The 12,122-nt window shown below is 42.6% G+C and overlaps 1 protein-coding gene across 1 annotated transcript; it reads right to left on the minus strand.

Annotated features, from left to right (window-relative positions):
- Positions 1-1,383: 1,383 nt before the first annotated feature.
- On the minus strand, positions 1,384-9,564 carry LOC131130987 (creatine kinase U-type, mitochondrial-like). Its single transcript, XM_058075225.1, has 9 exons — positions 9,299-9,564; positions 7,889-8,087; positions 7,402-7,497; positions 7,076-7,297; positions 5,475-5,560; positions 4,855-4,978; positions 2,304-2,438; positions 2,098-2,223; positions 1,384-2,023 (listed from the first exon to the last, which is right to left on the minus strand). Exons 1-9 carry the CDS (start codon positions 9,442-9,444, stop codon positions 1,910-1,912), a joined length of 1,248 nt encoding a protein of 415 aa, XP_057931208.1. The 5' UTR covers positions 9,445-9,564; the 3' UTR covers positions 1,384-1,909.
- Positions 9,565-12,122: the final 2,558 nt, after the last annotated feature.

The following is a 12,122-nucleotide window of genomic DNA, read 5'->3' on the forward strand; positions in this document are numbered from 1 at the left end:
GCATAAGATTAGCAGGAAATGATTAATAAATGTTAATAAAAATGTGATATTGAATCATTTCTCACGGTACACTAGTCTGCCACGGCACAGTGGTTGAAAATAACTGCTCTTCATCATCATCCATCTAATGGATCTGCAGGGGTGCCCATGACTGACCTGCAAGTAAGCACCTAGCCAGCAGGGGGAGATCTCTCACAGCACAAGTACGAATGTACTTTGCTTCGACTTTCAAGAGGTTAATACACCAATCATCATTAAGTGCTGGTTATTAGACAATTATTAGGTATTAACATCCATTCATCAATTCACTGGACACACGTATCCAGTACACAAATTTGCTTTTACACAGATGTTTATTATTGTGCTTGTAGTTTCCACTAGACCACAATGGTGTGACCCTCTACTTTAAATAGTAATACTATAATAATAATAATAATATTAGGAACTTGCTGTAAAATCACAGCAGTTTTTATTTACCCACTAAGTGTGACCTTGAGAATTTTGCTCAATAGATGCCTCTTTGTCGCCGTGCAAATAATCTCTCTTTTCTGCAGCACATCAAGGCTCTTTCCTCCCCCATCTGGGCCTCTCCAAAGTGGTTGCCACAGCAACACGCTTGCTCCTCAGTCTTATATGGAACAAGAAGGAGGAGAGACGACTGCAGCGTGATGCTGATGTCACACTCAGATGCAAATCCTCCAAACACCAACACTTCACATTATCAGAAACACTGGACGCTTTGTTGTAAACATCCAGACAATAGTGCTGGACAAATGTTGTCCAGCACATAAGTGGAGACAACAAGTCATTGTGGACACAAGAGCTCTCGGTTCAGCGCAGACCATAAATAAACTGACAAGACGATGAGTTATTTGTCCCTCCTTGTCTAATATTGCATTTCATTGAATCAGCAAACACTTTTAACCTTCCACAATGTTCCCATCCAGTGCTGTAGGGGGTGATAATGAACTCTATAAAGTGGCTGCCGTCTGAAGGAGAAGAAGTCGTCTGCTGTCTACATTGAAAAATGCAGAGATGCAGTGGAATACTGTTCCTCTCCAGTCCAGCAGTAGGTGATGATGCATATTACAATGTGGGCAACACATAACAAGCTTTTTTTTTCCAACCACATAGTTCCTGTGTGCTAGTTCTTATGGAATACAGTAATCCCTCGTTCATTGTGGTTAAGTGGTTCCAGACTCAATCCGCAAAGTAGTGTAGTGAGTGTAACATTCAAATACTGTCCGTGTACTGTCCGTGTACTGCATTACAGTATGTCGTACCTGTGAATGTATCACAATGTAATTTCAAAATGTAAATACAATGCACCAAATGAGCCACAGTACTTTGACAGGTCAACACAGGTTGATCAAGTTATGGACAGAAGAAGAACAACATCTTGTTTCTGTTAAATAGATGCTATCTTTAATAAAAAGACATTCAATGATGAGCTGCTATGATATTGCTTTTACCCCCCAACTGAGTGCCTACATTACAGTGGCGAGTAGCACAAGAACTATGTCACGACTTAACACAGAGGGAGTGGGCGGGGCTCAGTACAGGACATGCAGTGGGAAGGGGCGGAGCCAGAGTCAAACCATGAAGTTGGGTTCAGCGGAACAATATGGAGCTGTTTGGACACAGGAGTGGCCATATTTGTTGGCTGCTTTCTACTGTACTGCTTGTTTCTCCAAATGATTCCATTAAAATCCCACTGAAGGCTTCCGGGACTCCAGAGTGTCAGGGAATTGAAGAAGTTGCTTAAATGGTGTTGAGGGAGGATATAGTATAGATAATAAATGAAACATCGACATAGATAATTACCATATCTATGGGCACAGGTTGGGGGTGTTGCATGGGTGTGTGCCCAGGAGGTGGCGGTGGCGGGAGCAGGTGATGGTGTCAAGATCTACTTAAACTGCTTGATGGGCGGGGGCACCTTGATGTCCTGGCCTTTCTCCAGTCTCTTTTCACACTCCACCAGGTAGTTGACGCCATCCACCACCGTCTGCACCAACTGCACCTGTGAAGTAGAACATCTGTGAGCTTCAGCAGCAGCTGAGATGCAGTAGCCCATTTGTCATCTCTCTTTCCTACCTCTGACTGTCCCAGGCGGTCCAGGTTAGAGATGTCAAATGTTCCGCCCACAGCAGCGGTGTCCACGCCGCCTGTGCCTCTCTTCTGCAGACGCAGGTTGTCCAGGATCTTGCTGAAGCGAGGATCCTGGAGGGTTGATGATAACACCAACATACCCTTAACTCTTCCCACTTTCTCCTCCTGTCAGAGTGAAAAAGAAGTGTTACCTTGCTCAGCAGGGGAAGCTTGACATGGACCCCTGCCCGGAGCCCAGTGCCCAGGTTGGAGGGGCAGGTGAGGATGTAGCCCAGTCTCTCGTTCCACATGAACTCCCAGCCTCGTTCCTGGATCAGGTGCTCCACCTGAAGGGAGAAACAATCAGTAACAAGTCCGCACATCCATGTTATGTATGCTGGTGTGCAGACATTTTCTGCTTTCTCTATAATGGGAGAGTTGGACCTAGTGAACAACAAAACTGTGCTTGCATGGATGTCTTGTGTGTGAGATTGTGTGCCTCCATTTCTTCAGATAATGCAAGTAATAATCAAGGAATTTATTTCAGTTTTTAGGGTGATTCAATCTATACAGCAAAGTACAGCAGCAGTTTCATTCCCAGCCCCCAGCGAATGGTTAATAAAATGCAAATACTGGACTCTCGGTAAAGCCTATATATTTTGCGTCTCACAGTTCTTAAACACACGCTAACCTCGTGAGGATAAGCGGCATAGAAAATGGAGGGATGGACAGTTCTTAAACATAGGCAATACACTATATGAAAAGCATTGAGACACAGCTCTTTATCAATGCATGATTCAATGAGAGTCTTTAGTTGTCCCTCAATCTTCAGTTGACATTTTGGACAAATGTATGCTTCCAAATTATGTGGCTACAAAAGACACGTTTCTGTTCCCGGTGCAAAAAGCAAGGTCCATAAAGACATGTGTGGAGGACTTTGTTGTGGAAGAACGGGTCTAGCGTCAGTATCCTCTGCATCACAAATGGACACACTCCAACAAGGATGGAATCCGTTCGACCGCACACTATACACTTCCTGTAGGTGTCCCAAGACTTTTGTTGATACAGTGCACAGTATGTCTACCATGAGTAGTAACAAATGGCTGGCCTGCTAGAGTGTCCCGCCCCCTCTCTGTCTATTCCTGACTTCCAGTTTGATTTAGTCTATGTCCCACATAACAGTAATACTAATGAGTGTGCAGTGGATCCCTGCCGATTTGCTGTTCTACATTGAATCCCTGCATATTTGACAATTTTGTTCTCTGCTTTAAACTGTAATTGGTTTAAAAAAACAAGGAACTGCACTTTTTTTATTTTGCCCATCAATCACAATCTTTATGTGAAACATGAACACATATTAATAATAATAATATTAATAATAATATTAATATAAATAATATTATTCATCCACCCTCGGGCATCTCTGTGTGGAGTTTGCATGTTCTCCCCGTGCATGCGTGGGTTTTCTCCGGGTACTCCGGTTTCCTCCCACATTCCAAAAACATGCTAGGTTAATTGGCGACTCCAAATTGTCCATAGGTATGAATGTGAGTGTGAATGGTTGTTTGTCTATATGTGCCCTGTGATTGGCTGGCGACCAGTCCAGGGTGTACCCCGCCTTACGCCCGAAGACAGCTGGGATAGGCTCCAGCACCCCCCGCGACCCTCGTGAGGAAAAAGCGGTAGAAAATGAATGAATGAATGAATATTATTCATAATATTAATCTTGGGCGGCACGGCAGTCTAGTGATTAGCGCGCAGACCTCACAGCTAGGAGACCAGGGTTCAATTCCACCCTCGGCAATCTCTGTGTGGAGTTTGCATGTTCTCCCCGTGCATGCGTGGGTTTTCTCCGGGTACTCCGGTTTCCTCCCACATTCCAAAAACATGCTAGGTTAATTGTCGACTCCAAATTGTCCATAGGTATGAATGTGAGTGTGAATGGTTGTTTGTCTATATGTGCCCTGTGATTGGCTGGCCACCAGTCCAGAGTGTACCCCGCCTCTCGCCCGAAGACAGCTGGGATAGGCTCCAGCACCCCTGCGACCCTCGTGAGGAAAAAGCGGTAGAAAATGAATGAATTAATAATATTAATATTATTAAGCTGACAGGTACAGGCAGGCCAAGCAGCACATAGCTATGGCGGTGGCCCAGGCAAAAACTTGGGTGTGGGAATTCGGTGAGGCCACAACTTTACACAACTTTAGCTCGGCCTAAGGGGAACCAGTGCCCGGTCCACACTGTTCCTCAGACTCTGGATGTTGAGGGACTGTCTTGGCTGACACATCTCTTCAACATTGCGTGGAAGTCGGAAATTGTAGCTCTGTATTGGCAGACTGGGGTGTTGGTCCCCATTTTCAAGAAGGGTGACCGGAGGGTGTGTTCCAACCACACAGGGATCACACTCCTCAGCCTCCCTGAGAAAGTCTATTCCAGGGTGCTGGAAAGAAGAGTACGACTGTTAGCTGATCCCCAGCTACAGGAGGTGCAATGTGTTTTTTGTCCTGCTTGCGGAACATTGGACCAGCTCTACACCCTTGCAAGGGTGCTGGAGGGTATATGGGGGTTTGCCGAACCGGTCTAGATGTGCTTTGTGGACTCGTGGTGTCCTGTGGGGGTTGCTCTGGGAGTACAGGCTAGGTGACGTGCTACTACGCGCCATTTGGTCCTTGTACAACCAGGGCAGCATCTATTATTGATAGTTTTTCACCATTAGCTAGGGGTCTTGGAAGGTAACCCCCTCAATAACAAGGAGAATCTGACCTCTTTGAGGCCTCTGCAGAACCTCTCAAATACTCTCTTCATGTTGCCGCCCTTCTCCATGGAGATGACCCTGGTGTGATCCTCCTCATTGATCCAAATGAGGAACGTCTTCTCATTGTTGTGCCTTGAAGAGAGGAAAGAGATGGAGCGATAAGTACTGGAGCACAATGTCATATTAAGACAGTTTTTGCACAGCACTGTTGCATGTTAACGTTTTTCAACTTCAAAGCTGACTCTTCATTGGAGTACACAAGAGAAATAGAGAGAGGGACTGAGGTGGTTGGCGAGGGTTTAGGGCTGGATGTCCCACTGCATGGAGCTATTCATGGATATGAGCTGAAACTCAATACTGAAGGAGCTTTGTCCGCCAAAACACCTCCAATAGCCCAGATCAGCAACAAAGAAAAGGACGACTGTTGCAACTGTGTCGTAGTAGAAAATACAAACATCAACCTTCCTATTGGATGTGATGAACAGAATGATACCGTGGCCACAGCAATAGGAACGCAGCTACTTCATGACAACCAGTCCAAAAGCACCACTATTAGTACACGTTTATTCTCACTTTTGGATTTGTGCTGCAAAATGCCGGCTAATCAAAAATAAATCTGACCACTTACCAAATTCCACGGGCATCGGGCCAGTCACGCGCCATTCCTGCACACGTCAGCAGGGGGGAGACGGGCTTGTCAAACAGGAAGTGGTCCTGATGGGAAGACGTGGTTATTGTCATATTTTCATGTCAGTGTCCACACTGTGGCTAGAAATAGGACGCGTTATGCAGTTGTTGGCTAATTGGTTTGATTGGACTCCCGTGAAGTAGGATTCAATATTAATAAATGGATAAGTTATGGTTATGGTATAGAAAACCTACTTATAATCTTCTGAATATGTGTTATGCCTTCTAGACATCCATATAGTATATAACACCCATATAACCACCTTTACATTTAAATTACCTTATATAGTCAATATAATCAGAGGAAATGAAACATATTAAACATAAATAAGATCACATAGGCTCACATGTTAGCAGTTCCTGGAACTGGAACTGGAAATTGATGGGGTGGACATGGTGAACAAAAATATATTTCTGGTAGTCGTAATAAATTATAATTTGAGCTGACAATCCCACAATAAATACAGGGTGTACCCCGCCTCTCGCAGCTGGGATAGGCTCCAGCATACCCGCGACCCTAGTGAGGATAAGCGGCATAGAAAATGGATGATCGATGGATGGATAGATAAATAAACAACATAATGTGGCAAGAAATAAGCAATACTGAATAAAGCAAAATTTGTTTTGGAAGAAAAATCACTCCATACTTTCTATTGTTTTCTTGTCTTACCATATCTAACTTGTTGTGGCGATATGCATAAATACCTATAAAAGTACAAGTACAATGTACTACAAAAAAGATCAGTTAGTATTCATAATAGCGCTTATAGAGAACATACAAACCCTTTATTCCATTCATTTATCAATTTTCTACCGATTATCCTCACAAGGGTCGTGGGCATGCTGGAGCCTATCCCAGCTGTCTTCGGGCGAGAGGCGGGGTACACCCTGGACTGGTCGCCAGCCAATCACAGGGCACATACAGACAAACAACCATTCATACTCACATTCATACCTATGGACAATTTGAAGTTGTCTATTAACCTAGCATGTTTTTGGAATGTGGGAGGAAACCGGAGTATCCGGAGAAAACCCACCCACTTCACACAGAGATGCCAGAGCATACTATAGCTATACTTACTACTAACTCTTTTTTGAGTTTACTACTAACTCCATTTCTTAGCGAATACTTTGTCTGTACTCACTCATCATCCAATTATGTTTCTGTCAACTATTAACCTTTTCCACAGTTATTATTATTATATATCTTGTAATTTTTTTTCTTATGACTAATATATATTTATAGTTGTTAGAAACCTTGACTCCCTTTGTACTACATTGTTGTACTACATTATCTATGTATTTTAAAATTGGCAAAGAGTACATTTGGAATACAGGAAGTGAACAAATGTATTGTAATTGATGTGAAACAGCAAGGGGGTTAGATTAACTAAGCTTTGCTTCTTCCTACTGTGGAACTGTGAATTGTACTATGTGATGTATTCCAGTGTCACTTGTATGTTCAAAGACCAGTACCATAATCGTTATCACTTTACACAAATATGCAGTAGTTATAATTCTCATGAATTTGTTCTTGCTCACATCAATGAGTTGCTGCTGCTCCCGGTCCGTCATCTGGGTCAGACTGTAGTACCTCCCTGCCAGATCACCCTTAAGACCGGCGAGGGCATCCACCACCACACGCTCCACCTCCCGACGTTCTGCCCGGGTGCATGCTGGGGGTAGGCTCAGTCCCCGGATGCTGCGGCCTGTCCTCACTCTAGATGACAGCACGTAGCGCTCATCAAAGTGGCCCGAGTGGATCTGAAACCAAGGCGAGGCGGGAACATGACTTCATTTTCCTGCATTAATCCTGTGAAGTGTTTTTTACAGTAGATCCGGTTGGCAGAGTGAATGATTGACGGTACCTTGCTGGCATCCAGATCAGTGGGGTGCTTCATGGTATGGGGATCGTAGCCGTTGTGCCTCTCTTTGATGATTGGATCGAGCAGGTCTGCAAACACCTGCAAGGCATTAGCATGCCTGAAATGTGTGCAGGGATTGAACCTAACCAACCCTCAAGTCAAGTGCTAAGTGTAAAAATGCAAAAGAAGCGTATTGCTGCGTCAAATGTGTTATCAAAAAACACGTTGAGTGATACTGTTCCACTCCAGGCCTATAAAGGTGGCAATAAGGCATGCAACGATGGCTGCTTAATGCCACACCACGGCATTTGGCACTCATTTGGCCCCGATTTAACTGGATTGTAATGTTAAAATGTGAAATTAAATCCATAAACCTGTACCTTTATCTAGATTTATCCACAGCCAGACCATTAAAAACCTTAGTATACGTGCCAAACCACAACCCTATATAACCTGGCACAAGTTATTCCCACTTATAATAACATCAGACCTCGTAGGACTCCTCATCTCCCGCTACCATGCCGACAGTCTTGATGAATGGGTGCCCGGGGTTGTCCACCCCCGTCTGGATGGCCTGGTCCAGGGTGTATCCACTGGGAGTGGCCTTATCGCACAGCTTGGCATAGACGGCGGGCGTCAGGTGGCTTGCCATGCAGTTGTTGTGTTTGCGCAGGTCAGGGTACTCGGCGCTGAGCAAACAAACGAAAAGGAAGCAGATAACGCTTTGCGCATTGATCTTTGACAATGTTCTATTGGTGAGGCTGTTAGTGGTAGAAGGTCACTTTCTGCATCATCTCATATTGTGCATAGGTCAAATAAAAACACTTATAATAAAGACCAGGTACTCTCTGCAGTTCAGTAAATAGGCGATTAATAATGAGGCTTTATGGAATGTAGTGCAGCAGCTTTGAATGAGAGGCTTATGGAGCTCTGCTGCCTGTCCATTGTCAGGATAAGGTGGGCCGATGAGTCCATCCATTTCATATAGCTTAACCACAAGGAACAGAAGGAGGTGGACACTGCTGAAAATACATTTGCATTTAATATCAGTATTGCTGTATAAGGTACAGTTTGCTGTTCAATGAGGGACGTGCCCAAGCAGTCCACTTGTTACCCTCCTTGCCAAGATAAGCAAGATTGAAGATTAGCTGACATAAAAACCAGCACTATGTTCAAAGGCTAATTCAAGGTATATGACTCTTTTGTGTCCAACATTTCCTTGAAGGAAGGGGACATTCAAAACTGTACAAAGTGGTTTCCACTGCAATGTGTTATCAAATAATATCAATAACAATCCAAAACACACAAAAAAAAGAGCAGAGTGAAGTTTCTGCTTTAGTTACTATCTTTGGAGTTAGTGGTGATGATGAACGCAATGGGAGTCTACGTTTGTGTATTGCTAATATCTGGCTGAGAGATAATGTTTGCCTAATCTCTTCATACGTGCGGCTTTGTAATGCATGCAGGCGTGCCTCGGGACACATATGCATAAATCAATACACCCCCATGCCACTTATTCATATAAACATACAGAAAATCCTCAGATTGTGAATGATATCTTTATAGCGTCCTAAGACCGAAGACATAACAGTACCTTTCATTTCTGGTGCTGTATGTCCTCCAAGGACAAACAAAATTGCAGAATTAATATATAAAAAAATGAATGATTTGAAGGTAGAATTCAGTAAGTAAATGCTAATCTTTTAGAGACAAACACATGTTAAACAGAGCTAAGCTGGGTCGCATTCAGCCATATTAGCGCCTTTTCATGCATACCTGCACGTGAGCAGACTTCTTAGGACCCTATGCGGTCTTGTTTTTTTGTTTTTTTAAACAAACATTGTAAAACAACAAAGATTTGTTCAATATGTACAGTTTTGTGGAACCTTAAAGGACTTACCTGGCGGGGTACAGCCTGCGCCCCGGGGCTCCGGCGCTGACGTGCTGCCGGTGCAGTAGAAAGCCAGCCGTTAGCGAGCCTCCGACCACCGACAGAATCCCGATGTGGCGTTTAGAAGAGAGGATTTTCGAGAAGCTACTGGCCATGTTGGAAAAATGTCTCTAAGTGTTATTTAAAAATCCGAAGAAAACGAAGGAGGCGAGAGAGCGGCAGGTGGATGAGCTAGATGGTGCTGATGAGAAACCTCTAATGGAACGACAGCGTAGTCAAATTAACGAGGAAGCACACGGCATCACAGGATGTTGTGCTTCACAATAAGAACACATTCTAAATACAACATAAATTTGGCAACACAATATGACAAAGATGAACTCAGTTTTTGCTTTTTTTAAAAAAAAAAATATAATATACAAAGTGAATGTTAGTACCAACGCAAACTCTCCTTTAAGTAGTTTAAAAAAAGCTTTTATTGTCGTACGTTCTCAGTACAGGAAGTGCTTTTCCGAGGATGGGGGTGCTTGACAATGGAAGTACGTGGTGTGAATCCTGAAGGGCATCAGTGGTGACGGTTACACAATTGTGTGCTTCGACGTCTTCACGACGGCTAGGATTCACACGGCAATGTTAAGAAAAAGATAATTCCAAAAATACAAGTTACCTTCACCAACAGCAACACGAAGCTAGTATAGGAAATTAGCACTGTTAAAACTTCTCTATCGCAATGCAGCATATAGCTGATTCGATGTATGGACACCTATGGACAAAAAGAAAACACTGCAGGTAACCTTCCTTCACAATGCAGTGACCATCTGCAACCATCTTATTATTTCGACAAGAGTTGACCACCTTTTATTATCGATCCATTTTCTACACTTGCATATTTCCGCATCTTGAAAAGTATTAATAAACTTTCAGAAAACAGAACAGGTCTAACAATCTTGGAAACTTCCATAAGAACCGTGTTTAATAAACATGTGAGGATCTGCGCTCTATTGCCAGGCCACTCCTTTACATTCACTGTACGTGAGCTGCTTATCCAGCAATTAATGACTGATCAAAGGTCAACATTTCTGCAGTGAAAGTGATTACAACATGAGCATGAAATATTAGCAGTGGTACTATTGGATAGATACATATTTGTGCTGTAAAGTGTTGTAAAATCCATAATTAGTGGCAAGATTTTAAAATGCTATGTTGTATATTAGGTATATTTGCACATTTATCCGCCCAAAAAGTTTATTTGTGAGAGAACCTGCCCATTCATGCCAAAAACAAGATCCCCCCCCCACACACACACAAAAAACACTTCTTATTCACACCAAGCAACAATTTGTAATTACATATAAATGCACGTTGCTCTTTAATTTTTCTTGGTTGTCTCAGCATACTTGGCCAATAAAGGCTGATTTTGTTATATATTGTACATGATAATGCATAAAATGTATAGAATATACATATGTATACGACATGATAGGTGTAAGATGGCACACCCTGTGTCACTTTGCCAGCCTGAGCCTTCAAGAGTCAATTTTATTACAATTTCTATAGTATTTCCATGACTTCCTGCTTCCAATCCAAATGGTCTGTTTAATTTTCTCCTGCCCCGGGCCTGTAGGTACGCACACTCCGCTGTAATTGGTCACTCCCAAATGCTCCAGAGGACTTCTGGATACATAAGGTCTGCATTGACTAATTGTAATTAATACTAATTTCATTGCCTGAAACAACGCTATAATTTGTCGTGGATTTCATTTGCAGAGCATCCCACTAGGAAATTACATAATTTGTGAACAATTTTGGCAGTTTTCTTTTACAAGTCTTTCATTCTCACTTTTCACCTCAAACATTTAAATTAACTGAATTGACCTAGTTGAAAATGTTAATGCTGAACCATAAACATGAATTATTCCCATTTATACTGTGTGAAATAAAATCAGTTCATGAGAAATATGAACATTGCCTGTTTTCATATATGTCACACTTAAATTTCAGATCGAACAAATTTAAATAGTCAATGCTGAACAAAAAAATGCATTTTTTCCAAATTAAATCTATTATTAAGGCAGAAAAGAAATCAAACCTACATAGCCCTGTGTGAAAAAATTACCCCCTAAACCTAATAACTGGTAAGGCCACCCTTTGCAGTAACTTGCAATGAGTCTCTTGCAGTGCTTTGAATCTTGAATCTTGGTCCACTCATAATTGTTTTACTTGAGCCACATTGGAAGGTTTTCCAGCATGAAGCGCCTTTTTAAGGTCATGTCACAGCATTCCAATAGGATTCAGATCAGAACTTTGACTAGCCCACTCAAAAGTCCTCATTTTGTTTTTCTTCAGCCTTTCAGAGATTTTTGATCATTGTCTAGCTGCAGTACCCGTTTGAAACAGATTGCTGACATTGTCCTTCGGGGGTTCCATTTATCACAGCAAGTCTTCCAGGTCCAGAAGCAGCAAAACAGTCCCACACCATGACACTACCACCACCATATTTTACTGTGGGTATGTTTTTTTTTCTGACAAGTGGCGTTACTTTTATGCAAGAAGTTATGGGACACACACACACCTTCCAACAAGTTAATATTTGGTCTCGTCAGACCAAGATGTTTTCTGGCAAAATTGAGATGAGCCTTAATGTTCTGTTCAGCAGTGGTTCCCGTCTTGATACTCTACCATGCAAGCCGTTTTTTGCCCAGTGTCTTAAGTATAGTCATGAAGACTCACTCACCTTAAAAGGGAGAGTTCATATTTTTTGACATTTTTGACATGAAGTTGTATGACATCTCCATCAGCAGTGTAGTGCATCAACGGTAAACTTACTTCATCC

Source organism: Doryrhamphus excisus, chromosome 6 (assembly GCF_030265055.1).
Source record: "Doryrhamphus excisus isolate RoL2022-K1 chromosome 6, RoL_Dexc_1.0, whole genome shotgun sequence".
NCBI classification, from domain to species: domain Eukaryota; kingdom Metazoa; phylum Chordata; class Actinopteri; order Syngnathiformes; family Syngnathidae; genus Doryrhamphus; species Doryrhamphus excisus.

Excerpts from the sequence above, each read along its gene's own strand:
- LOC131130987 (XM_058075225.1), bottom strand. The coding sequence starts at position 9,444 with ATGGCCAGTAGCTTCTCGAAAATCCTCTCTTCTAAACGCCACATCGGG. Across the intron at positions 4,979-5,474 it reads CCCGATGCCCGTGGAATTTG|GCACAACAATGAGAAGACGT; the intron begins GTAAGTGGTCAG and ends CCTCTCTTCAAG. Across the intron at positions 2,439-4,854 it reads TCTGCAGAGGCCTCAAAGAG|GTGGAGCACCTGATCCAGGA; the intron begins GTCAGATTCTCC and ends TTCTCCCTTCAG.